This window comes from Microcaecilia unicolor, chromosome 2, assembly GCF_901765095.1.
Source record: "Microcaecilia unicolor chromosome 2, aMicUni1.1, whole genome shotgun sequence".
In the NCBI taxonomy this organism is placed as follows: Eukaryota; Metazoa; Chordata; class Amphibia; order Gymnophiona; family Siphonopidae; genus Microcaecilia; species Microcaecilia unicolor.
Window position 1 is genome coordinate 324,941,507 of NC_044032.1, and position 24,085 is coordinate 324,965,591.

The 24,085-nt window shown below is 46.3% G+C and overlaps 1 protein-coding gene across 2 annotated transcripts in view; it reads left to right on the top strand.

Moving 5' to 3' along the window:
• The window catches only part of CORO2A (coronin 2A), a 467,084-nt gene that overhangs the window by 372,743 nt on the left and 70,256 nt on the right, over positions 1 to 24,085 (top strand). For both annotated transcript variants that reach the window (XM_030194343.1, XM_030194344.1), the window contains exon 8: positions 1,834 to 1,930. In XM_030194343.1, coding sequence (XP_030050203.1) covers positions 1,834 to 1,930 — 97 coding nt within the window. The remainder of the gene's footprint in view (positions 1 to 1,833; positions 1,931 to 24,085) is intronic.

A 24,085-nucleotide genomic window follows, 5' to 3' on the forward strand; every position in this document is an offset into this window, starting at 1 on the left:
ATCTGCATTTTGGCAAGGAGGTGGTGATGCATAATCAGGCATGGCATGTGGGATTTAGGTTTGTAGGGTGTGCATTTGTGAGCTGCCGCCACCATGCATATATCTACGTAGGCGTGGAACAACAGACCTGAGCTTAGGTGGTGGTCAGAGATGTGCAGTCCCTCATTTCAGCCTTGCATGCAGGGGGAGGAGGGGGCCATATGGGCATGGGTGACATGTTCTTGCCTTTTCTACAAATACGTCCCTTGGGGACATAGAAGGGCCTGATGACCTTCCCACCAACTCACAGTCTGCTTGTGACCCTTCCAATAAATGGCTGATGCTGGGCTCCTTGCAGCACTGTAGTACACTCACCTTTCCAGGGTTCTCCTAATCAGCCTCCAGGCCCTCATGACCACAGTATATGATGGCAGTTAAACAAGTGTCTGTGGTGCCTGAGGCACTTCAACACCGGGAGCTGGCTCTCTGCAGGGGAAATGTCCCCTTTAGAGGACGCCCTTCCACATGCACCTGATATGGACATTTTAGATATGAAAAAGATGCAGAAGGGGCATCCTTCACCGTGGGGCCACTTCCTCATGTAGTCATTGCCACTAAGTAATTTTCCAACAGGGAACATGACTATCTGAGAACGTCTATGCCAGTCAGCCAGTGCCTCCTAAATTTGGTCATTTTGGGGGCTGATTTTGGAACACATGAAAACGTCCATTATCAGGTGATTTTTTTTTTAGCTTTTTTTTTTTTTTTTTTTTTACCTTAGGCGTCATTTCAAAAATGTCACTCCACGTTGCATATATAAAATAGGCACCTTCATGGACTTTAAACATGAACATCCTGTCGTAGAATTCAGAATGGTGGTTAAGATTTTTAAGCAGCAGTCTTCAGTGGCCAAGGTATTTATTACCAAAGCAGGACTTTTGTCCGTTATCATTTTGGCACATCTAGTTTAGCACCACTGTTAGGGTGCTGGACTTTTGATGCAAGAATTTTTGGCACCCAAATGGTGGCATCCAAAAGTCTTGTACTTCTACCCCTCCCCCGCACTAACTTCCGGTAGGTGTCAGAAATAGGGGGAGTCCTTGGGCAGAAGGGAGAAGTGGGCTGCACCAAGTGGGGCCTGTGAGGAAGGATGGTTCTTCAGGAAGCCTGTTCTGTCCCCCCTCACAGACACTTCCTGGGGCAATCCACATTTCCCATCTGCTGAAGGTCCCCAGTGTGCAGGCACAGGTTCCACTCCCGATGCATATCGGAGGTCAGTTCAGGAGGAGGGATGGAGGACTTGAATGCTGTCATTTGGGTGTCCTTAATTCCTGCGCCAAAAATTCTTGCAGCCAAAAGGTCCAGTGGCCTAACAGTGGTGCTGAAATAGCTGCACCAAAACAGCAACGCCGAAAGCTCACATATCTCCTCTGAAAGGGACTACTATTCTAGTTAGAGAAGAGGACTGATATTAGAAGTTAAAATGCATTTGTTTTTCTCAAGCACTCTGAACACTTAATCAGTGAAATAATGTTCCAGGGATTAGCACCCTGGATGTCAGAAAATCAAATTGCTGGAATTCAGACTCAACAATCTATCTAACTGAAAAAAAGAGTTTTTGTCTCCTTTTGTTGCTTTGTTATAGTGGATACAAATGTATAGTAATGCTTTGTGTGACCATCTGCACCAGCTCACCCAAAAATGCTTACAGTAGAGCATTGTTACATTTTTGTATTAGTACGATACTTAATTCAGCCATTTAGGTGATGTTTTAAATTCAGAATTTGTAACCCGTGTTTCCAATTTAGGAGGGAGAGCAATGTATCAAAATATTTTTATTATTGTTCTCTGCAGGGAGATGGAAACATTAGATACTATGAAATCAGTACAGAGAAGCCTTATTTGCACTATCTGTCAGAGTATCGATCCCTACTGCCACAGAAAGGAATTGGTAAGTTTGACTTGTCCTGAACAGTGACTCTGATATCCCTTTAGACAAATGTGTATCTGTGGAGCCTTCAAAGAACATAAAAACACAAACATGTATCTGTGGATCCTGAAGGGAAATCTGGAAATAACAGGGCAGAGCTGGAGCAGCAAGGTAAACATGGCAGAGAGCACAGGCATTTGGGGGGGAGCTCAAAAATGTAGGAAAAAATGAAAAAACTAAACAGAACAATCGCCAGTACAGCCCTGTGCAAAAAGTTACCTGCAATATGGTAGTAATCCCAGGGCTAACTAGTTGTAAATGTTCTCATCAATCAACTGCTGTCACTACCTCTGCATTTGCTTTAAGCTGCATGAAACAGAAAGGAACCTCAATACAAGTCTCACAAGCAGTGACGTAGCCACAGGTGGGCCTGGGTGGGCCGGGGCCAGTGGTGTGCTGGAGCAGGCTCTCACAGGCTCTTGAGAGCCGTTTGTTAAGTTTTTAAGAATTTTGGGAGCCGGTTCTCCATGGCTACTTTAACAAATGGATCCCAAAATGTGGGCTTGGGCCCCTCCTGAATTCTCTTTTACTTTGCTGGCGAGAGAGAGCCCCCTGTTAACAATTTACCAGCACACCCCTGGCCGGGGCCCACCCACATAGGGCTCAGGCCCACCCAACAGTAGTATACGTTTAGCAGTAGCTGGTGGGGATCCCAATCTCTGCTAGCTGAAGACTTCCCCCTGATGGTAACGAAAATGCTGCTCTCCACGATACTGGCACCTGCGCATGCTCAGTTTTCAGTTCATGTTTGCTGCAGACTGCCAAGGTGGAGAGAAGCATTTGGTGGGGTGGAGAACACTTGGTGCCCACCCACTTCTTGCCTTGGCCCACCCAAAGTCTGCTGTCTGGCTACGCCCCTGCTCACAAGGCTGGAGACATGCACTGTTGTTCTGCTTAACCCTAATGTTAAGTAGTAGTAGTAGTAGTAAAAAGAGCCATGCATCCACATGTGTGGAGATCTAGCAGTACTAGTTTCTGCTGTTTCAGCAACAACAATAGGTAGGATGATCATCTGCTGGCTGAAAGGGTTCCTCACAGATTTGTGGTGACTGGCTGTTAAGGGGGCAAAGATGCTGAGAGGGGGTGTCTTGTAAGAGGGGGCAGGATCATTTGAGAGGAAAAGAGAGATGGGTGATGTGGGCATATGTTGGTGAGTGGAGTTCATTTTTTTACTAGTTGCGAAGTAGAGAGTATATCTGAGTGAGTTCGCCCAAACTGGTTGGAATGAGGGAAAAAAACTCTGAGGCTGAAAAAGCAGGAAAAGGAAGACGACAAAAAAGGTCATCCAAAGACAAGCTGAGGAACTACCAAGTAGAAGCCCAACTGAGGAGTTCATAGTCAACCAACAGTCAGTGACTTCCAGTTCATTTATTCTCACTAATAAGAATGAAGTGAGCCACACCTTTGAGAAGGAAAGGCATAGGTGAAAGTTACCATCAGCTTCATCAACTTTAGATTCATTGGCACTTGAGCTAGCAGATCCTTCAAAGTGACTGAAATTCACCTCTTCAAAAGAAAGACATTTTTGTGGCCATTTTAGAAGCCATATTCACATTTTGGATATCCAAAAAACAGTATTTAGATATGTATATTCTATATATCTCAAAATCCTGTTTTTAGAAAGTGAGATATACATGTCCAAAACACAAATATATGCAAATAGCAAGGGGGCGTTGTCTGGGCATGGTTTGGATGGGACTAAGCAAAAACAAATGGGGAATTCATATTTCTGGTTGCCCTTGGGAACATCCAAATTAGAGAAATTTGATTATTTTGTGCAGTGTTCCACTGGAGAGATTACAGTAGATGCCCCTTAATTCCCCAGTGTTTTTCTTTGCACCAGAAACAGATGACCATGGGGCTAGTACATGTTGATTATCATAAAAACAGTATAAACAGTAAAACTACTATGCAAAAAATATTGAAAATATACATGTCCTAAGGAAACAGAATAAAAGCTCTAATAAAGTTTTGGAGCCATGCATGCCCCAAAAGCATGGAATGTTGCAACTAATTGGGTTTCTGGCAGGTAAGTGTGATTTGGATTGGCCACTGTTGAGTGCAGGATACTAGGCTAGATGGACCATTGATCAGACCCAGTATGGCCATTCTTATGTTCTTACGTAATTAACAAAATCCACTCTATTTGATTATACTGCAAGAAAAAATAAAAAGTGTCATTCTATGGTGCCAAGACAATCAGCATCATTGCCGTGGGGCCAAAAATATTCAAACACTGGAGGAAGTGACAGTATCTCCCAGTATAGAGGTTTAGGATCATTAGCAAAATCCTTTTACATCAGGAGATAGATGTGCTACGCAGCAGTGGCATACCTAGGGTATTTGACACCGGTCATTTTTTAACACCCCCCTCCAAAATCCAATATTAGGCATACCAAGAATACAAAACACTCAAAGAACAATTCTACCATACAATAAGCAGTAATTTCTATGAGTCACACAAGGGTGTACCTAGGAAAAGGAAGCATCTTAAACACTTCAGTGAGCACTAGAACATCAATTCACCTATTGTAAAACAAAAATAGTCGATCCTGCACAGTCAATGCCAACTGAAAGCGATGTCTTTTTCACAGACACAGATACACCCTAATACAGTGGTGTGCTGGAGCCGGCTCGCACCGGCTCGCAAGAGCCGCTCGTTAAATTTTGACAGCTCTTGCGAGCCGGTTGTTGTTGGGGGCGAGCCGGCTCCATTGCGGGAGGTAAGCATGGCAGGGGGGCGCCATAACAGGCCATACTTACCTCCCTTGCCGCTCCGAAGCATGTCCAACCATGTCCTTTGCCCCCACCCTCCCCTCCGTCTTTTTTAAATTACCTCCGTCGAAGCGCGCGCTATTTAAAGCCCTGCTGCGTGCTGGCCGTCTCCAAGCTTCCCCTGCTTGCTTCGGATGATGTTCGTGCCTTAGTCCCACCTTCATTCTGACGTCATTTCCTTTTTTCGCGAAGGCGGGACTAAGGCACGATCATCATCCGAAGCAAGCAGGGGAAGCCTGGAGATGGCCAGCACGCAGCAGGGCTTTAAATAGTGCGCACTTCGACGGAGGGTGGGGGCGAAGGACATCGTTGGACATGCTTCGGAGCGGCAGGGGAGGGAGGAGAATTGCTGGGTATGGATGGGTAGAGGGGGCAGGGAAGAGAATTGCATGGATGGGTAGAGGGGGGCAGGGGAGAGACTTGCTGGGCATGGGTGGGTAGAGGGAGGCAGGGGAGAGACTTGCTGAGCATGGGTGGGTAGAGGGGGAAGGGGAGAGACTTGCTGGGCATGGGTGGGTAGAGGGGGGCAGGGGAGAGACTTGCTGGGCATGGGTGGGTAGAGGGGGGCAGGGGAGAGACCTGCTGGGCATGGATGGGTAGGGGGGGCAGGGGAGAGAGGAGAGTTTCAGGACATGGATGGAGGGGAGAGCAAGAGAAATTCTGGACATGGATGGAGGAGAGGGAAGGGAGAGAGAAGAAATGCTGGACATGGAGGGAAGATAGAGGAAGGAGATTAGATGAGAGAAAAGGAAGTGAGGAGAGAAACTGCACATGGATGGAGAAAATAGGCAGAAGCTGGATCCACTGAACAGTCAAGTATGCGGAGGACCGGAAATGAAGAAGAAAGGAGGAAAGAAAAGAAATAAATGGAAAGGAAGCCCTGGAAACGGAGTCAAGGGAACAGATAGAGAGCAGCAGAATCAGATACTGGACCAGCATGATCAGAGAAACAAAATCACCAGACAACAAAGGTAGAAAAAAAATAATTTTATTTTCATTATAGTGTTTGGAATATGTCCACTTTGAGAATCAGGTGCTGAACGTTAAAAGTTTATATTTATTTACTTATTGTGGCATTTTATCCCATATTAAACATGAATTAGATTGGAACCTGGGATCATTTAATTTTTTTTTCCTGGAGAGAGTAATGTGTTGGCCGCCGCCCCCCCCCCCCGGGTATAGCCAGCTCTGCAATTTTTTTTTTGGGGGGGGGGGGGCGCAGAGGTGGATGGGGGGGGCGCCGAGGTGGACCGGGGAGAGAGCCTGTTAAAAATTTACCAGAACACCACTGCCCTAATACAATATAGAATAAGTAACTATAAACTTTCTATTTAGACAAAAATTAAACTGAACCCCCAAAAAGCCAGATTCTGCATACAATGCAACACCACAGAAACAGAAAATGTCCCCTAGTACTGTGCAAAATATAAAGACAGCAGATGTAAATTTCACCACTTTACAAACAAATAGAAATAAAACAAATCTAGAAAATAAAATAATACCATTTTATTGGACTAATACATTTAGCTTTCAGAGGCCAAAACCTGAGGAGGGGGTTTTGTTCTCCGAAAATTAGTAAAAATGTATGTCCAATAAAAAGATGACCTTATTTTCATGTTCTATTTATAAACATTCATTAGCACAGCTACTTTATCCTAAAGCAAAAAAAGAAAAAAACAATTATTTACAGTTTGTTGTCTCTGGTTTCTCCTTTCCTCATCTTCTCTTCACTCTCTCCCTTCCATTTGACTATACTGCAAGAAAAAATAAAAAGTGTCATTCTATGGTGCCAAGACAATCAGCATCATTGCCGTGGAGCCAAAAAAATTGTTCCTGCCATCCAGTGTCTGCCTTCTCTCTCTCCATGCCCCTGCCATCCAGTGTCTGCCCTCTCTCTTCTCTCCCCTCCATCCACCGTCTGCCCTCTCTCTCCCTACCATCTTGCGTCTGCCCTCTATCTCTGCCCCTTCCATCATCCACCATCTGCCCCTGTCTGCCCTCTCTCTCTCTCTTCCCCTTCCAACCACTGTCTGCTCTCTCTCTCTCCCTTCCATCCACTGTCTGCTCTCTCTCTCTCCCTTCCATCCACTGTCTGCCCTTTCTCTCCCTTCCATCCACTGTCTGCCCTTTCTCTCTGCCCCTTCCATCCACCATTTGCCCTCTCTCTCTCTCTCTCTCTCCCATCCATCCAGGGTCTGTCCTCTCTTTCTCTCTCTCTGCCCCCTCTTTTCAGCTATTAGATTGTAAGCTCTTTGAGCAGGGACTGTCTTTCTTCTATGTTTGTGCAGCGCTGCGTATGCCTTGTAGCGCTATAGAAATGCTAAATAGTAGTAGTAGTAGTAGCCCCCAGTTCCAGCCCCATTATCCCATATGCCCCTAGTTTTAGCCCCAGCCCACTTATCCCACCTGCCCCCCTTTTTAGACTCCAGTTCCAGCCTCAGACCACTTCACCCACCTGCCCCCCTTTTCAGCCCCCAGTTCCAGCCCCATTATCCCACCAGTTCCCAGTTTCAGCTTAGTTTCAGCCCCATCCCTTTTCTCCCACCAGTTACTGAGCTTCAGCCCCAGCCACATTCTCCTTGTCCCCTTTGAGCCCCCAGACCCCACAGTTTTAGCCCCTGCCCCTTTTCAGCCCCCAATTCCAGAACTAGCCCCCTTATTCCACCCACCCTCCTTTTCAGCCCCCAGTTCCAGTGCCCTTCATCCACCTGCCTTGCATGATGGCCCCCCTTTTCAGAAGCAGAAGAGAGATCTGGCAAAATAGCAGAGACTCTGTGCAAGTGGGAAAAGACTGTAGAGACAGTCCTCCCTATGATGGGGTTTATAGAACTTCCCCTCATCCTTAAGAAAAGTCGCTCTCTAACTAACCTGGGCCACCTTAAGAGCACTGATCCCACCCTGTGAGGAAGTGAGCTGGGAGGGGCGGAGTCAATACCTTGGAAGTTGAAAAGACAGGAACAGGCTGAGGGTAGTGGCGTACCAAGGGGGTGGGGGCGGTCCGTCCCGGGTGCACGCCGCTGGGGGGTGCCGCGGCATGCGCCTGCTGCGAGAGTTCGCTAACTTCTCTCATTCGCTGCAGCTCCCTCTGCCCCGGAACAGGTTACTTCCTGTTCCGGGGCAGAGGGAGCTGCAGCGAACGAGCAAAGTTAGTAAACTCGCAGCAGGCGTGCGCTGCGGCACCCCCCCCCCAGCGGCATGCACCCGGGGGGGGGCGCCGCCCCGGGTGTCCGCCCCCCTAGGAACGCCACTGGCTGAGGGTAAAGAGGCCCAGGGCAGGAAAAACTGAAGCCAAGTTCATGCCTTTACTGAAAGCATTTAGCTTCTATGACCAGGCTGCGGTAAGCCAACTTTGTTTTGTTAAGACTTGTAAGCCTTACTGAGGTCTTGCTGGAGCCAGACCTGAGTTTTGGAAGGCCTGAGAGTTCACAGGCTGTGTTTAGGGTGGGGCAGCCCCACCAGCCACAGACTACTTGCAGAGCTGGTCTTAGCAAGTGCGGGGCCTGTGCAGACCAATTTGGTGGGGCCCCATCCTAGCCCCACCCTGCCTTAGCTCCACCCCATTGATAGGATTCCCATCCATGTCCAGCAATTCTCCTCTGCCCTGCCCTCCCATCCCATCCACGCCCAGTGATTCTTCCCTCCCATCCATGTCCAGCGATTCTCCTCTCTGCCCTGCCCTCTCATCCATGTTCTGCGATTCTCCCCTCCCCTCCCCTCCCATCCCATCTATGAACAGCGATTCTCCTCTGCCTTGCCCTGCCCTCCCATCCCATGTCCAGCCTCCAGCAATTCTCCTCTCTCTGCCCTGCCCTGCCCTCCCATCCACCCATCCATGTCCAGCAATTCTCCTCTGCTCTGCCCTCCCATCCCATCCACGCCCAGCGATTCTTCCCTCCCATCCATGTCCAGCGATTCTCCTCTCTGCCCTGCCCTCTCATCCATGTTCTGCGATTCTCCCCTCCCCTCCCCTCCCATCCCATCTATGAACAGCGATTCTCCTCTGCCTTGCCCTGCCCTCCCATCCCATGTCCAGCCTCCAGCAATTCTCCTCTCTCTGCCCTGCCCTGCCCTCCCATCCACCCATCCATGTCCAGCAATTCTCCTCTCCCCTGCCCTCTTCTCCTTCCTGCTACCGCAGTCACCCTGCCTACTAGTAGAGTTACAACGAGGTTATGCACATAAAATGGTGGGAACTGGGAATGGAGAGAGGAAAGGGGTGGAGGGGGAACTTGGGAAGGAGGCAAATAAGGGAAAAGGGGAAGAGGGAAAAAGGGAAATGAGGGAAAAGAGGATGAGGGAAAAGAGGGAGAGGGTAAGTGAACAAGTGAAGTGTAAAAATAAACATTAAAAAAACATCTGAGTGAAAACATACATTACCACCACAACCATCTCTTTACTCTCCGTGATCGTCTCTGACCCAACTGACCATCCGTCTCCAAGACTCCTCTCCAACTCAAGCTGGAAGTGGTCTGGAACTCTCTGCTGCATGGCCTGCCCTTGAGAAAGAAAGAAGTTATCATGTTGCAGGGGTGGGCGGGCCGCGCACCGCATCACAGTGGCGGCAGAGGAGAGACACAGCAGACCAGGTCATGGTGGGTGGGCCAGGCATCAGAGGACCGAGCAACTACTGCAGCAGTCTCATCTGCAATGCGACCATTCACAGCCGGGGTCAGGTGAGGTGACGTGGCCAGGGGACAGGCCAGTCAGGAGACCAGGTCCAGGTGCGTGTGCATCATGGCGCTGGAGCGGGGAGCGCTGCTGCAGAAGTCTGGCTGGCTCACAGACACTCACTGGCTCACTGGCTGGGTCTGGCGGGACTAGTCGGAGCGGAGCGGACTCGAGACGAGAGCACCCAGAGTGGGATGGGAGGAGGCGGAGTTGAGGCGTGCCGTGGGGCCCCTTTGAGCGCGAGGCCCTGTGCGGTCGCACCGCTCGCCCCTGCCTAAGACCGGCCCTGACTGCTTTGCCTGATAACCAGTGGCCTACTCAAGACTGTTACTAATCTAGAGAAACTGTTGCATCTGAGATTCCTAGCCTGTGACGTAACGGGTTCCAGGGCTCGGGTAAATAAAAACATATACTTTTACCTTTATGTTTCAACAATTTTATTGATGATTCCTCTCATACAACAATTAGCAGTTTCAATATGCAATACAAAACTATTGTGTAAACAAAACCATCTATATAAATGTCATTCAGTGGTTGGATCATCAAACATTTCCAAACATTAACCCCTTCCCCCACCCTCCCTCTCATCAATGTTTTTTCCGATGTTTATAATAACATGACTTTGTCCTATATCTCCTATCCCATATAACTCCCTCCCCCAAGCCAGCCATTCCCTGATTTATCCAACATATGCAGTATAACCACCCTAAATATCAGTTAAACTCCCTTGTCCCATTTTGTCCCTTCATGCTTGTACTAACCCACCCACCTCTCCCCTCCTCACACTACTCATCAAATCGTCTCGAGACAGAGAGAGAAGAAAAAAGAAAAGAAAAAAAAAAAAGAAAGGGGGGGGGGCAAGAAGGGTTCCACAACCAATAATTCCCAAAACATGTTTGCTTGTTTAACCTCTCCTTTGACTGCAACGGAGCATCCTCACCCTTCCCCTTCAACTCTCAACCGGGGTTCAGCAACAAATTCCGAGCCCTATGCAGAAGGGATTCAATATATATGCCCCACACTGCTTGAAATTTCTTCAGCCGTTTGGGTATATGCCTAGCATACTGACATTCCAGGGTCATCAGGGCATGTAACTTATTCCTCCACACCCAAAACGATGGTGCTTCCTCTCCAACCCACACTCCTAATATCACTTTCTTCCCCAGGATCCTCGCCTTCCTGACAAGCAAAGTATATGATCTATTGTTTAAGGTAATCTTCCTAGTAGTTTAACAATACTGCCGTCGGGGAGATTGATATTACGCATCCTGTTAACTTCTCCAGATACTACTACTTATCATTTCTATAGTGCTACAAGGCATACGCAGTGCTGTACAACATACACAAAAAGACAGTCCCTGCTCAAAGAGCTTACAATCTAGATAAGACAGGTAAACCTAAATATCTCCTTCCAAAAGGCCTGGGTTTTATAACATTCCCACAATGAGTGAAAAAAGGAATTCAATCCCTGCTTACATGTTTGACACACCGGCGTATCTATTGCCCCGCTCTTAAATAACCGCTTCTGGGTGAAATATGCCCTATGTATAATTCGGAATTGGCACTCCCGCAGTGTAGCATTGACTGAGATCTCAGGAATTCTCTTTATTAATTTTAATGGTTCTATATCTCTTACCACTTCTTTAACCCACCGTAGAATAAGGTCCGTAAATGTCCTCCCCAGGGAGTTCAGCTGTATAGTCTTGTGTAGTCCTGATATCGAAAGGCCTCCCTCCCTAAATTTATCAAAAAAAAACTGTATCTTCACACCCAAAGATGGAGTCAGAGCATTCCTCTCCAATGAGGCTATATAATGTCATATTTGCATATAGGCCATCATGTCTCTCTGCTCTACCTTTCCAGATCCCAGGAGAACCTCCTATGATTTCAATCTACCGTCTTCATTCAACACATGCTGTAGTAGTATGAGCCCTTTTGCAGCCCATCGAGTGAAACTTGCATTATCGTTCCCTGGTACAAAATGCACATTACCCCTAATTGGAAGTTGGTCCGACACATCCCCCGACCTCCTAGTAGTAATATCAAAAATCTCCACATCTGACGCAGCGCTCTTAATACCACACTCTTCCGCAACCATCCCAGGAGTGAGCCCTGCGAGCAATGTAGTAGAGAGTTCACATGCCATGGGAAGTAAAATGCCACCAAACACAATCCAAAGGGTTGTGTGGAATGAATGTAAAGAAATGAGGAAAGTGGGAAATACCCTCAGAAACCAAGGCTTCTGCCAAGGTCTAATCAACAAGACACTATTATCTATAAAAGACTTTGTGCCCGTGATCAAGTTTCTTTCATGGGGTAAATATTCCCTACTTCACTCATTCAAAAATGCCCATATAGGAGCATCATGCAAAATTGCCCATAATAGAGTACAACATTTTAATAGAAAAAAGCCCATAATAGAGCGCAAATATTAAAGATAACAGTAACAAAAACTGTTCAAGCTACAGCATGGCATGCATCAACTTAGCTTAATATATGCTGGCTTGACAACCCCACAGTTCAACTGTTGATTTTCAACGGGGCCCGATTCGTTTCACCCATAACAGGGCTTCATCAGGAACCACTCAGTTGGATCATACTGACAGGGGTATCGGTCTATAGACAAAACAAATACCAGACTCAGATTATCATACTCTTCTAATACAAACATATAACTTCTGAAAACACTTACTAAACAATTCACAAGCACAAAACCCACCCAACACTGGAGCACTTACCTCAAGCTGACTAAACTTCTCTTACAACCGACAGGGAAACTACTGCCACCACACAAACAGCATTTTAAAACACCTGAGTGAAATGATTCACAGCCATGCAGGATTGAAAAGCCACTGACGTCATCATGATCATGACTATGCAACGTGACTGTGTAACAGAATGAAATACTGAACACCTCCAACAATAAAACATCTATAAAAAAAACCCAATAGTGGGCATTACTGCAGCAAAAATAAAAAAAACAAAAAAACATGCTGTGTAAATGATCCAAATCATTTAATCAATAAAAACATACAGGACTTGAGAAACACTAACGTGATCAGGTAAGCAACTAAGCAACATGACCAAGAGGTAAAGAATCTCCTCCCACTGGCCAATCACGCTGCAAGAAGCTTAAGACTAAGAGGCTGCATCATAGCACAAAGTGACCTGACAGTGAGAAATTCTACTCTATCAGTAGCACAGCCATAAGGCTGCATGGTAAAACATAGAGGGGCATAATCGAATGCAAATGCCTATCTCCATGGGCATTTATCTCCAAGAACGGGTCCGTGAAGGGGCAGGCCGAACCGTATTTTCGAAAAAATGGACGTTTTTGAGCTGGGCGTTTGTTTTTTTTAGCGATAATGGAAACTAAAAACGCCCAGCTCAAAAACGTCCTAATCCGAGCCATTTGATCGTGGGAGGGGCCAGGATTCGTAGTGCACTGGCCCCCCTGATATGCCAGGACACCAACTGGGCACCCTAGGTCAGTGCGGTGGACTTCAGAAAAAGCTCCCACGTGCATAGCTCCCTTACCACGGGTGCTGAGCTCCCAACCCCCCTCCCCCAAAACCCACTACCCACAAATGTACAACACTACCATAGCTCTTAGGGGTGAAGGGGGCACCTACATGTGGGTACAGTGGGTTTTGGAGGCCTCCCATTTACCAGCACAAGTGTTACAGGTGGGGGGATGGGCCTGGGGCCACCTGGCTAAAGTGCACTGCAGTACCCACTAAAAGTGCTCCAGGGACCTGCATACACGCAGGCCTCTAGGACTTGTTGCTGCTTTATAACATTGGCACACCAGTTGACACCTGAAGACTAATCTCTCCGAAAACGTCCTTTATTGGAATAACTGCGTTTACTCACAGTTAACTGCAGATCAGAGGTTGTGCCCCACTGGCAACGAGTCTCCCTGGTCCTGAGATTAGCAGTAGGTCAGAGCTGGCAGAATGCTGTACAATGCCCTCTTTCAGCCACATTCAAGGTAAGAACTAAGTTGTCTAACGTGGCTAACACAGGAAAGGGAACTAAAACTGCCTTACAAAAATGGCCACTACCGCATGGACTACAACAGGAAACACAACAGGGCACACTCTGACCCAGTAGGCAGGGGGAAAAGCACCATGGGAGAAGAGCCTACCAACTACCAACATCGTGAGACTGTAACACAAGCTAATGAAATCACGGAGCCCAATACCCTACACCCACCACAATGCAATGCTGATGTGACCCTGTACTGCACCCGAGAGCCACATCTGACCCAGGGAAAGGCTGTGACAGGCTCGAACACATTCTGCTGCCATGGAGGTGGGTACGGCATTTGGGGCTGGCATACAGGCTGGAAAAAAAGTTTTTAAAGTGGGGGTTTTTTTGGTGGGAGGGGGTTAGTGACCACTGGGGGAGTCCGGGGACGTCATCCCCAATTCCCTCCAGTGGTCATCTGGGCAGTTGGGGCACTTTTTTGGGATTTGTTCGTGAGAAAAAAGGGTCCAAAAAAAGTGACCCAAAATCGCGGTAAAAACGCCTTTTATTTTTTGATTATCAGCTAAAGACGCCCATCTCTCCTCAGGTGATAACCACGCCCCAGTCCCGCCTCCACCACGCCTCCGACACGCCTCATCAACTTTATTCGTTTCCGCGACGGAGTGCAGTTGGAAACACCCAAAATTGTCTTTCGATTATACTGATTTGGGCGCCCACGGGAGAAAGACGCCCATCTCCCGATTTGGGTCGCAATATAGGCGTTTTTCTCTTTCGATTATAAGCAGGAAAGTGACCTGACAGGGAGAAAATAGTAAAGGAACAAATCTTAACTGTGAAGAATGACAGTAGATGAAGTGGAGTGGAGGAGTGGCCTAGTGGTTAGGGTGGTGGACTTTGGTCCTGGGGAAGTGAGGAACTGAGTTCGATTCCCACTTCAGGCACAGGCAGCTCCTTGTGACTCTGGGCAAGTCACTTAACCCTCCATTGCCCCATGTAAGCTGCATTGAGCCTGCCATGAGTGGGAAAGCGGGGGGTACAAATGTAACAAAAATAATAATAATACCACATCAGGAGACAGCTACTTGCAGAAAAAAGCCCTGATATAGCATATAATATAGTTTGATTCCCACTTCAGGCACAGGCAGCTCCTTGTGATTCTGGGCAAGTCACTTAACCCTCTATTGCCCCATGTAAGCCGCACTGAGCCTGCCATGAATGGGAAAGGGAAAGCGCGGGGTACAAGTGTAACAAAAAAAATATATATATATAACTCAAAACAAAATTACTTGAATACTGAAATACTCACAGGACATCAATAGCCCTGATACAGCATATAACTCAAAATATAATTGCTTGAATGTTAAAATGCTCAAATGCTCACAGGACATCAGTGTAACACAAATGATCAATAGAAGGCATGCCACTCTATAGAGCTATTCAGACCATGTGGCTCCAGACTATTCAAAACAAAAATCCACCTGGTTTCTTTCCTTTGAAGCATTAATTTACGATTGCCACCTCTGGGGGGGGGGGGGGGGCAATTCTACTCTATCTATAACACAGCAACGTAACTCCTCAAATTAACTAACTTAAAAGAAAGACTGAGTCCTGCTGACCTTAAAGTCAAAAGATCATCTACAAGTCTTTTAGGTCATTTCAAGTGTGGCTACTGTCAGAGTTGCAGGGTTATGTTGTAAACAAAATCTTTCTTTAATGCTGCAACCAATACTACCTTTTTGCTCAAACATTTTTCAAATTGTTCCACTGATTTTGTTGTCTATACCATCACTTGCCCCTGCAAGAAAACGTATGTAGGCATGACAACTAAAACATTAAAAATAAACGTTAAATAGATCAGTATTGAAAGAACCTTTGGTTGAACATTGTTTGACATTTAAACAAATTTGAGGAGTTGCGTTGCTGTGTTATAGATAGAGTAGAATTGCCCCCCAGAGGTGGCAATCGTAAATTAATGCTTCAAAGGAAAGAAACCAGGTGGATTTTTGTTTTGAATAGTCTGGTGCCACATGGTCTGAATAACTCTATAGAGTGGAATGCCTTCTATTGATCATTTGTGTTAGTTACACTGATGTCCTGTAAGCATTCAAGCAATTTTATTTTGAGTTATATGCTGTATCAGGGCTATTGATGTCCTGTGAGTATTTCAGTATTCAAGTAATTTTGTTTTGAGTTATATGCTATATCAGGGCTTTTTTCTGCAAGTAGCTGTCCCCTGATGTGGTATTATTCAACTATTGACATTCTTCACAGTTAAGATTTGTTCCTTTACTATTTTCTCCCTGTCAGGTCACTTTGTTTTACAATGCAGCTTTATGGCTGTGCTACTGATAGAATAGAATTTCTCACTGTCAGGTCACTTTGTGCTATGATGCAGCCTCTTAGTCTTTAGCTTCTTGCAGCGTGATTGGCCAGTGGGAGGAGATTCTTTACCTCTTGATCATGTTGCTTAGTTGCTTACCTGATCACGTTAGTGTTTCTCAAGTCCTGTATGTTTTTATTGATTAAGTGATTTAGATCATTTACACAGCATGTTTTTTTGTTTTTTTTTTTTTTTTTGCTGCAGTAATGCCCACTATTGGGGTTTTTTATAGATGTTTTATTGTTGGAGGTGTTCAGTATTTTATTCTGTTACACACGTTGCATAGTCATGATCATGATGACGTCAGTGGCTTTTCAATCCTGCATGGCTGTGAATCATTTCACTCAGGTGTTTTAAAATGCTGTTTGTGTGGTGGCAGTAGTTTCCCTGTCGGTTGTAAAAGAAGTTTAGTCAGCTTGAGGTAAGTGCTCCAGTGTTGGGTGGGTTTTGTGCTTGTGAATTGTTTAGTAAGTGTTTTCAGAAGTTATATGTTTGTATTAGAAGAGTATGATAATCTGAGTCTGGTATTTGTTTTGTCTATAGACCGATACCCCTGTCAGTATGATCCAACTGAGTGGTTCCTGATGAAGCCCTGTTATGGGTGAAACGAATCGGGCCCCGTTGAAAATCAACAGTTGAACTGTGGGGTTGTCAAGCCAGCATATATTAAGCTAAGTTGATGCATGCCATGCTGTAGCTTGAACAGTTTTTGTTACTCAATTATCTTTAATATTTGTGCTCTATTATGGGCTTTTTTCTATTAAAATGTTGTACTCTATTATGGGCAATTTTGCATGATGCTCCTATATGGGCATTTTTGAATGAGTGAAGTAGGGAATATTTACCCCATGAAAGAAACTTGATCACGGGCACAAAGTCTTTTATAGATAATAGTGTCTTGTTGATTAGACCTTAGCAGAAGCCTTGGTTTCTGAGGGTATTTCCCACTTTCCTCATTTCTTTACATTCATTCCATACAACCCTTTGGATTGTGTTTGGCTGTTTTTCAGTTCTCTGGAGTATTATATTACCTGTTTAGGATTAACAGCCCATACTGTTTTTTTAATCATAAGTAAAATGCCGCCTCATAGGGGTATAACTACACTCTTCCAATATCCAATCCCCCAGGTGCCGAAGCAAACAGGCATAGTTATACAGAGATAAGTCTGGAACACCTAACACTCCGAACTTCCATGCTCCCAACAAATGTTTAAACTGCATTCTCGGCTTCTTGCCTCTCCAACAAAAAAAAGAGATCATCTTCTGTAAACTCTTAAGATCTTTCTTCAACATTGTAATTGGTAACAATTGTGTAACATATAGCCATTTTGGAAAGAGCACCATATTGAACAAGTGAACTCTACCATGTATTGAGAGGGAGATGTTGCCAGTTTGCTAGAGTAGATTTACAATGATCCAACAAAATATCTAGCATTGCTGTACAATGGGGTAGTTGAATACCTAGATACCGGAACGAAACTGACTCCTATTTTACCGGGAAAGAGCCCACCCAACTTAACTTGCCTTCCCTACTGACTTCGTAGGCATTGCTATAGATTTATCTAAGTTCAATTTGAACCCAGAGTAGTCCCCATACTCTTCAAAGCACTCCATTAACGCCGGGAACGAAACCTGAGGATCCACTATATGTACCAACAAATCATACGCAAATGCTGAGATCTTAAAAATCCTATCTCTAATCCTTTGCTGTCCGGATTGTTCATTATGTCTCTAATCAGGGGGTCCATCATTAAAATAAAAAGCATGGGTGATAATGGGCAACCCTGCCTAGTCCCATGGTGTATTTCAAACTCCGAGGATATTACTCTATTGACATGGATCCTAGCTCTGGGGGATCTATATAGCACCTGCAGTGCCTCTAAGAAAAAACCCGAAAATCCTTAGAACCATAAAAGAAACTCCCAATACACGGATGCAGAAGAAAAAGGAATGAAGGTGGAACAAAAAGATAGGAAGGTACCCAAAGGGTTAAGACACCCCCAAATCACTAAAACACAGACCAGGAAATGTAGATGGAATGCAATGACCGCAAATGCTCACAGTCTAAGCAATAAAGTTCATGACCTTCAAGCCCTGATGGTGGAGGCAGACTTAGACATTGTTGCAATCACGGAGACGTGGCTAAATGGTTCCCATGAATGGGATGCAAACATACCAGGCTATAATCTATTTAGGAAGGATAGAGAGGGTCGTAAAGGTGGAGGAGTAGCTCTGTATGTGAGAAATGATATCACGGCGACTGAAATGACAGGGACCTGGGGAAAAGAAGAAGCGATATAGATCACCTTAAAAAGAGATAATAGAACCTCAGTCCATGTGGGTGTTGTCTACAGACCCCCGACACAACTGGAAGAACTAGATAGGGATCTGATCGCGGATATTCAAAAGTTAGTAAAGAAGAGGGAGGTGCTGTTGCTGGGAGATTTCAATCTGCCGGATATAGCCTGGAAGGTTCCGTCGGCGAAATCGGAGAGAAGTAGACAGATCGTGGATGCTTTCCAAAGTGTTTTGCTCAGACAAATGGTGACGGAACCCACGAGGGAGGGAGCGACACTGGATCTGGTGCTCACAAATGGGGATAGCGTGTCAAATGTCCGAGTGGGTGCCCACCTGGGCGGCAGTGACCATCAAACGGTTTGGTTTGATATGACTGCTGTAGTGGAGGGCAGCCACTCAAAACTCAAAGTCCTGGATTTCAAGTGTGCTGACTTTACTAAAATGGGGGAATACCTGAGGAAGGAGCTGATGGGCTGGGAGGAAGTACAAGAAGTGGAAGGACAGTGGTCCAGGCTGAAAGAAGCTATAAATAGGGCTACAAACCTTTATGTAAGGAAAGTAAATAAAAGCAAGAGAAAAAGGAAACCGATATGGTTCTCCAAGCAAGTGGCTGAGAAAATAAAGGCTAAAGAGTTGGCGTTCCAGAAATACACAAAAACTCAAGAACAGGAACACGGGAAGGAATACCGGAGGAAACTGAAAGAAGCCAAGAGAGAGATACGTCTGGCAAAAGCGCAAGCGGAAGAACAAATGGCTAGAAATGTAAGGAGGGGTGACAAAAGTTTCTTCAGGTATATTAGTGAAAGGAGAATGACTAAAAAGGGAATTGTGAGACTAAAAGATACTGCGAACCGCTATGTAGATAGTGATGAAGGAAAAGCAAATTTGCTAAATAGATACTTTTGTTCTGTTTTCACAGAAGAAAATCCTGGAGCAGGACCGCAATGGACTGGAAAAAGTACAAATGATAGTGGAGTGGATACAGCATCATTTACAGAAGAGAGTGTGTATGAACAACTTGTAAAGCTAAAGGTGGACAAAGCCATGGGACCGGACGGGATCCACCCCAGGATATTAAGGGAGCTCAGAGAGGTCCTGGAGGGTCCTCTTAAAGATTTGTTTAATAAATCCTTGGAGACGGGAGAGGTTCCGAGGGATTGGAGAACGGCGGAGGTGGTCTCTCTTCACAAAAGTGGTGATAGGGAAGTAGCTGGAAACTACAGGCCGGTAAGCCTCACTTCGGTTATTGGAAAAGTAATGGAAGCGATGCTGAAGGAAAGGATAGTGTGAATTTCCTGGAAGCCAATAAGTTGCAAGATCCGAGACAACATGGTTTTACCAAAGGGAAATCGTGCCAAACGAATCCCATTGAGTTTTTTGATTGGGTGACAGGAGATTTGAATCAGGGACGAGCTATGGACATAATCTACTTAGATTTCAGCAAAGCTTTTGACACGGTTCCCCACAGGAGGCTTTTAAATAAACTGGATGGGCTGAAGATAGGACCTAAAGTGGTGAACTGGATTAGGAACTGGTTGACGGACAGACGCCAGAGGGTGGTGGTGAATGGAGTTAGCTCGGAGGAGGGAAAGGTGAGTAGCGGAGTGCCTCAAGGATCGGTGCTGGGGCCGATTCTGTTCAATATATTTGTGAGTGACCTTGGGTTAGAAGGTAAAGTTTGCCTATTTGCGGATGATACTAAGATCTGTAACAGAGTGGATACCCCGGAGGGAGTGGAAAACATGAAAAAGGATTTGAAGAAGCTAGAACAATGGTCTAAGGTCTGGCAATTAAAATTCAATGCGAAGAAATGCAAAGTGATGCACTTAGGGAATAGAAATCCACGGGAGACTTATGTGTTAGGTGGCGAGAGTCTGATAGGTTCAGACGGGGAGAGGGACCTTGGGGTGATAGTATCTGAGGATTTGAAGGTGACGAAACAGTGTGACAAGGCGGTGGCTGTATCTAGAAGGTTGTTGGGCTGTATAGAGAGAGGTGTGACCAGCAGAAGAAAGGGGGTGTTGATGCCTCTGTATAAGTCGTTGGTGAGGCCCCATCTAGAGTATTGTGTTCAGTTTTGGAGGCCTTATCTTGCTAAGGATGTAAAAAGAATCGAAGCGGTGCAAAGAAAAGCTACGAGAATGGTATGGGATTTGCGTAACAAGACGTATGAGGAGAGACTTGCTGACCTGAACATGTATACCCTGGAGGAAAGGAGAAACAGGGGTGATATGATACAGACGTTCAAATATTTGAAAGGTATTAATCCGCAAACCTTTTCCGGAGATACGAAGGCGGTAGAACGAGAGGACATGAAATGAGATTGAAGGGGGGCAGACTCAAGAAAAATGTCAGGAAGTATTTCTTCACGGAGAGAGTGGTGGATGCTTGGAATGCCCTCCCGCGGGAGGTGGTGGAGAGGAAAACGGTAACGGAATTCAAACATGCGTGAGATAAACATAAAGGAATCCTGTTCAGAAGGAAAGGATCCTCAGCAGCTTAACCGAGATTGGATAGCAGAGCTGGTAGTGGGAGGCGGGGCTGGAGGTTGGGAGGCGGGGATAGTGCGGGGCAGACTTATACGGTCTGTGCCAGAGCCAGTGGTGGGAGGCGGGACTGGAGGTTGGGAGGCAGGGATAGCGCTGGGCAGACTTATACGGTCTGTGCCAGAGCCGGTGGTGGGAGGCGGGGATAGTGCTGGGCAGACTTATACGGTCTGTGCCCTGAAGAGCACAGGTACAAATCAAAGTAGGGTATACACAAAAGTAGCACACATGAGTTGTCTTGTTGGGCAGACTGGATGGACCATGCAGGTCTTTTTATGCCGTCATCTACTATGTTACTATGTTACTCGATCGAATGCTTTTTCAGCATCGAAGCTTACCAATAATGAAGGTACCTTCATTTTTTCCACATATTCCATTGAAATCAACAGCCGTCTCACATTCTGTGCTACTGTGTGCCCGGCCACAAATCCCACTTGCTGCTCTGAAATCAGTGTCGGCAGCACTTGTGCTAGTCTATTGGCCAGAACCTTTGCAAAAAGTTTCATTTCTATGTTCAGCAACGAGATCATCCTATATGAAGAGGGCTTTTCCTGATCCCTGCCTGGTTTCAGCAGCAGCACTATCTGAGCCAGTTGGAGTGATTGCGGGATCTTTCTGTCCATTACAAATTGTGAGAAGTAGGATTTCAACATAGGCAGGATTGAGGGGGATAGCAATTTATAGAATTCAGCTCTAACGCCATCTGGTCCTGGTGTCTTAAACAAAGCACTTTGCTTGATGGCTAAGTCTACTTCCTCTATCGTTATAGGCAGTGGTGTGCTGGTAAATGTTTAACAACAGGCTCTCTCCTCCATCCCCCTCTGCGCCCCCCCCCCCCCCCGTCCCCCTCTGTGCCCTCCCAAATTGCAGAGATGGCTATAGCTGGGGAGAGCCTGGGGGGGGGGGGGCAATGCAATACTCCAGGGGAAAAAAATTAAATGATCCCAGGTTCCAATCTAATTCATGTTTAATATGTGATAAAATGCCACAAATAAGTAAATAAATATAAACTTTTAATGTTGAGCACCTGATTCTCAAAGTGAACATATTCCAAACACTATAATGAAAATAAAATGATTTTTTTTCTACCTTTGTTGTCTGGTGACTTTGTTTTTCTGATCATTCTGGCCCAGTATCCGATTCTACTGCTATCTGTCCTCTTAACTCCATTTCCAAGGCTTCCTTTCCATTTATTTCTTTCCTTTCCTCCTTTATTCTTCATTTCTGGTCCTCCGCAGACTTGACTTGTGGATCCAGCTTCTGCCTGTTTTCTTCATCCATGTGCAGTTTTTCTCCTCTCTTCCTTTTCCCTCATCTCATCTCCTTCCTCACTCTTCCCTCCCCTCCACCCATGTCCAGCATTTCTTCTGTCTCCCCTGCCCTCCCCTCTACCCATGTCCAGCAACCCTCCTCTCCCCTGCCCTCCATCCACCCACCCACGTCCAGCAACCCTCCTCTCTCCCCTGCTCCCCCTCCAGCCACCCATGCCTAGCGACTCTCCTCTCTCCCCTGCCCCCCCTCCAGCCACCCATGCCCAGCGACCCTCCTCTCCCCTGCCCTCCCCTCCATCCACCCATGTCCAGCGACCCTCCTTTCCCCTGCCCTCCCCTCCATTTACCCACCCATGTCCAGTGACTCCCTTCTCTCCCCCGCCCCCTCCTCCAGCCACCCATGTCCAGCGACTCCCTTCTCTCCCCTGCCTCCCCTCCTCCAGCCACCCATGTCCAGCGACTCCCTTCTCTCCCCTGCCCCACCCACCAGCTGGTTGTCCAGCGGGGGAGGGTCTGCGCCGGCAGCGGGCAAGCAAGAATGCCTGCCCCGAAGAATTCACTGGACAAGGGAGGGAGTGGACCCTGTAGGAGGGAGGGAGCGAGTGGACCCTGTAGGAGGGAGGAGGGAGAGCCGGCTCGCCCTCAGGAACAACCAGCTCCAGCACATCACTGGTTATAGGTCTATTAAGTTTATGAACTTCCCTTTCACTCACCATGGGCAAATGCAAATTATCTAAGTACAAGTTCCCTTCTATTGGCTCCTCTGCCGGCCTCCGATATAGCTGCTGGTAGTAGTGCTGAAACACCATAGCTATTTCTCGGTCCGTTCTCACCAACCCACCCCCATCTTTTTCTATTTGGACTATGGTACGTCAGATGTGACAAAAGTTTCCCTGCTTTATTTCCATGCAGGAATACCTGATACTGATAATATTTAACTGACTTCATTGCTCTTTCAAGTAACAGCTCATTTAACGTGGTCTGAAGCGCGAGCAAGAGACTGCGCCCTTTGGGTGTAGGACATTTCCCATATTGGACTCTAATTTTGCCCACCTGTTCTTCTAAACATAGTATTTCTCTATCTCTTGCTTTCTTTTTAAATGAGGAGTATGCAATTATCTCACCCCGCAGTACAGCCTTGGCCGCCTCCAAAAACAGTATCGGCTGCTGCTTAAATGCTTCATTATGAAATTGGTATTCTTCCTACTTCTTCAAGAGATGCTCCCTAAACAAAGGATCCCGATATAATTTCTGAGGGAAGCGCCACACAAATTGCTGACCACATGAATGCGTGGTCTGATAAACTGTATGGTCCAATTCCCGCCTCGCCCACTTGTGAAAACAATCTCCTAGAGAATAACCAGTAATCTATCCGAGACTGTGTTCCATGGGCTCTAGACAGATGGGTGTAATCCCTCTCTGTGGGATGCAATGCTCTCCACACATCCAACAGCTCCAACCCTGAGCATAACAATGTAATACCTTTATATGATATATGCTCGCCTCTTGCTTCCTCTCTGGATTTATCCATGTTGAGATCTCCTCCTAGTATCAAAGGCAATTCCCCCATGCCTGTTATTTTGCTGACCAGGCCCATCACCCACCTATGATTATATATATTAGATGCATATACATTACATAGCAATAGTGATTTTTTGTTAAGAAGCACTTGGAGTATCAAAAATCTTCCCTGGGGATCTTTCCATGTCTGCTGCACAACTAAATCTAGCCCCTTCCGCATCAGCACCAACAACCCTGCTTTACGCCCCATGGCCAGCACTTCCGCAATCTGACCCACCCACCAGCACCCAAACCTTAATTGTTCAGCCGTCGATAAGTGGGTCTCCTGCAAAAATGCAATGTCTGCCCCATGCCTATTCAAATCCCACATTATTTTTTTCCTCCTAATAGGTGAGGACACTCCGTTGACATTCAAAGATATAAATTTAACCTTTTTCATAATATAATACCCAACCTGATTTGTTCCAGCTCCATTGTATTTTAATTGCCCGAGAGCTGTCCCAGCCAGCAGCTCTCTGACCCATCTTCCACTCTGGTGGGCTACCGTGTGGAACCCCCCCACCCCCAAAGAATAACAAAAACCACAAAAAAACCATCAAGCTTGACCAACCTACCAAGTAAATAACTGCTGACATTTCCCCTGTTCTCTTCTCCCTGCCCTCCCTCC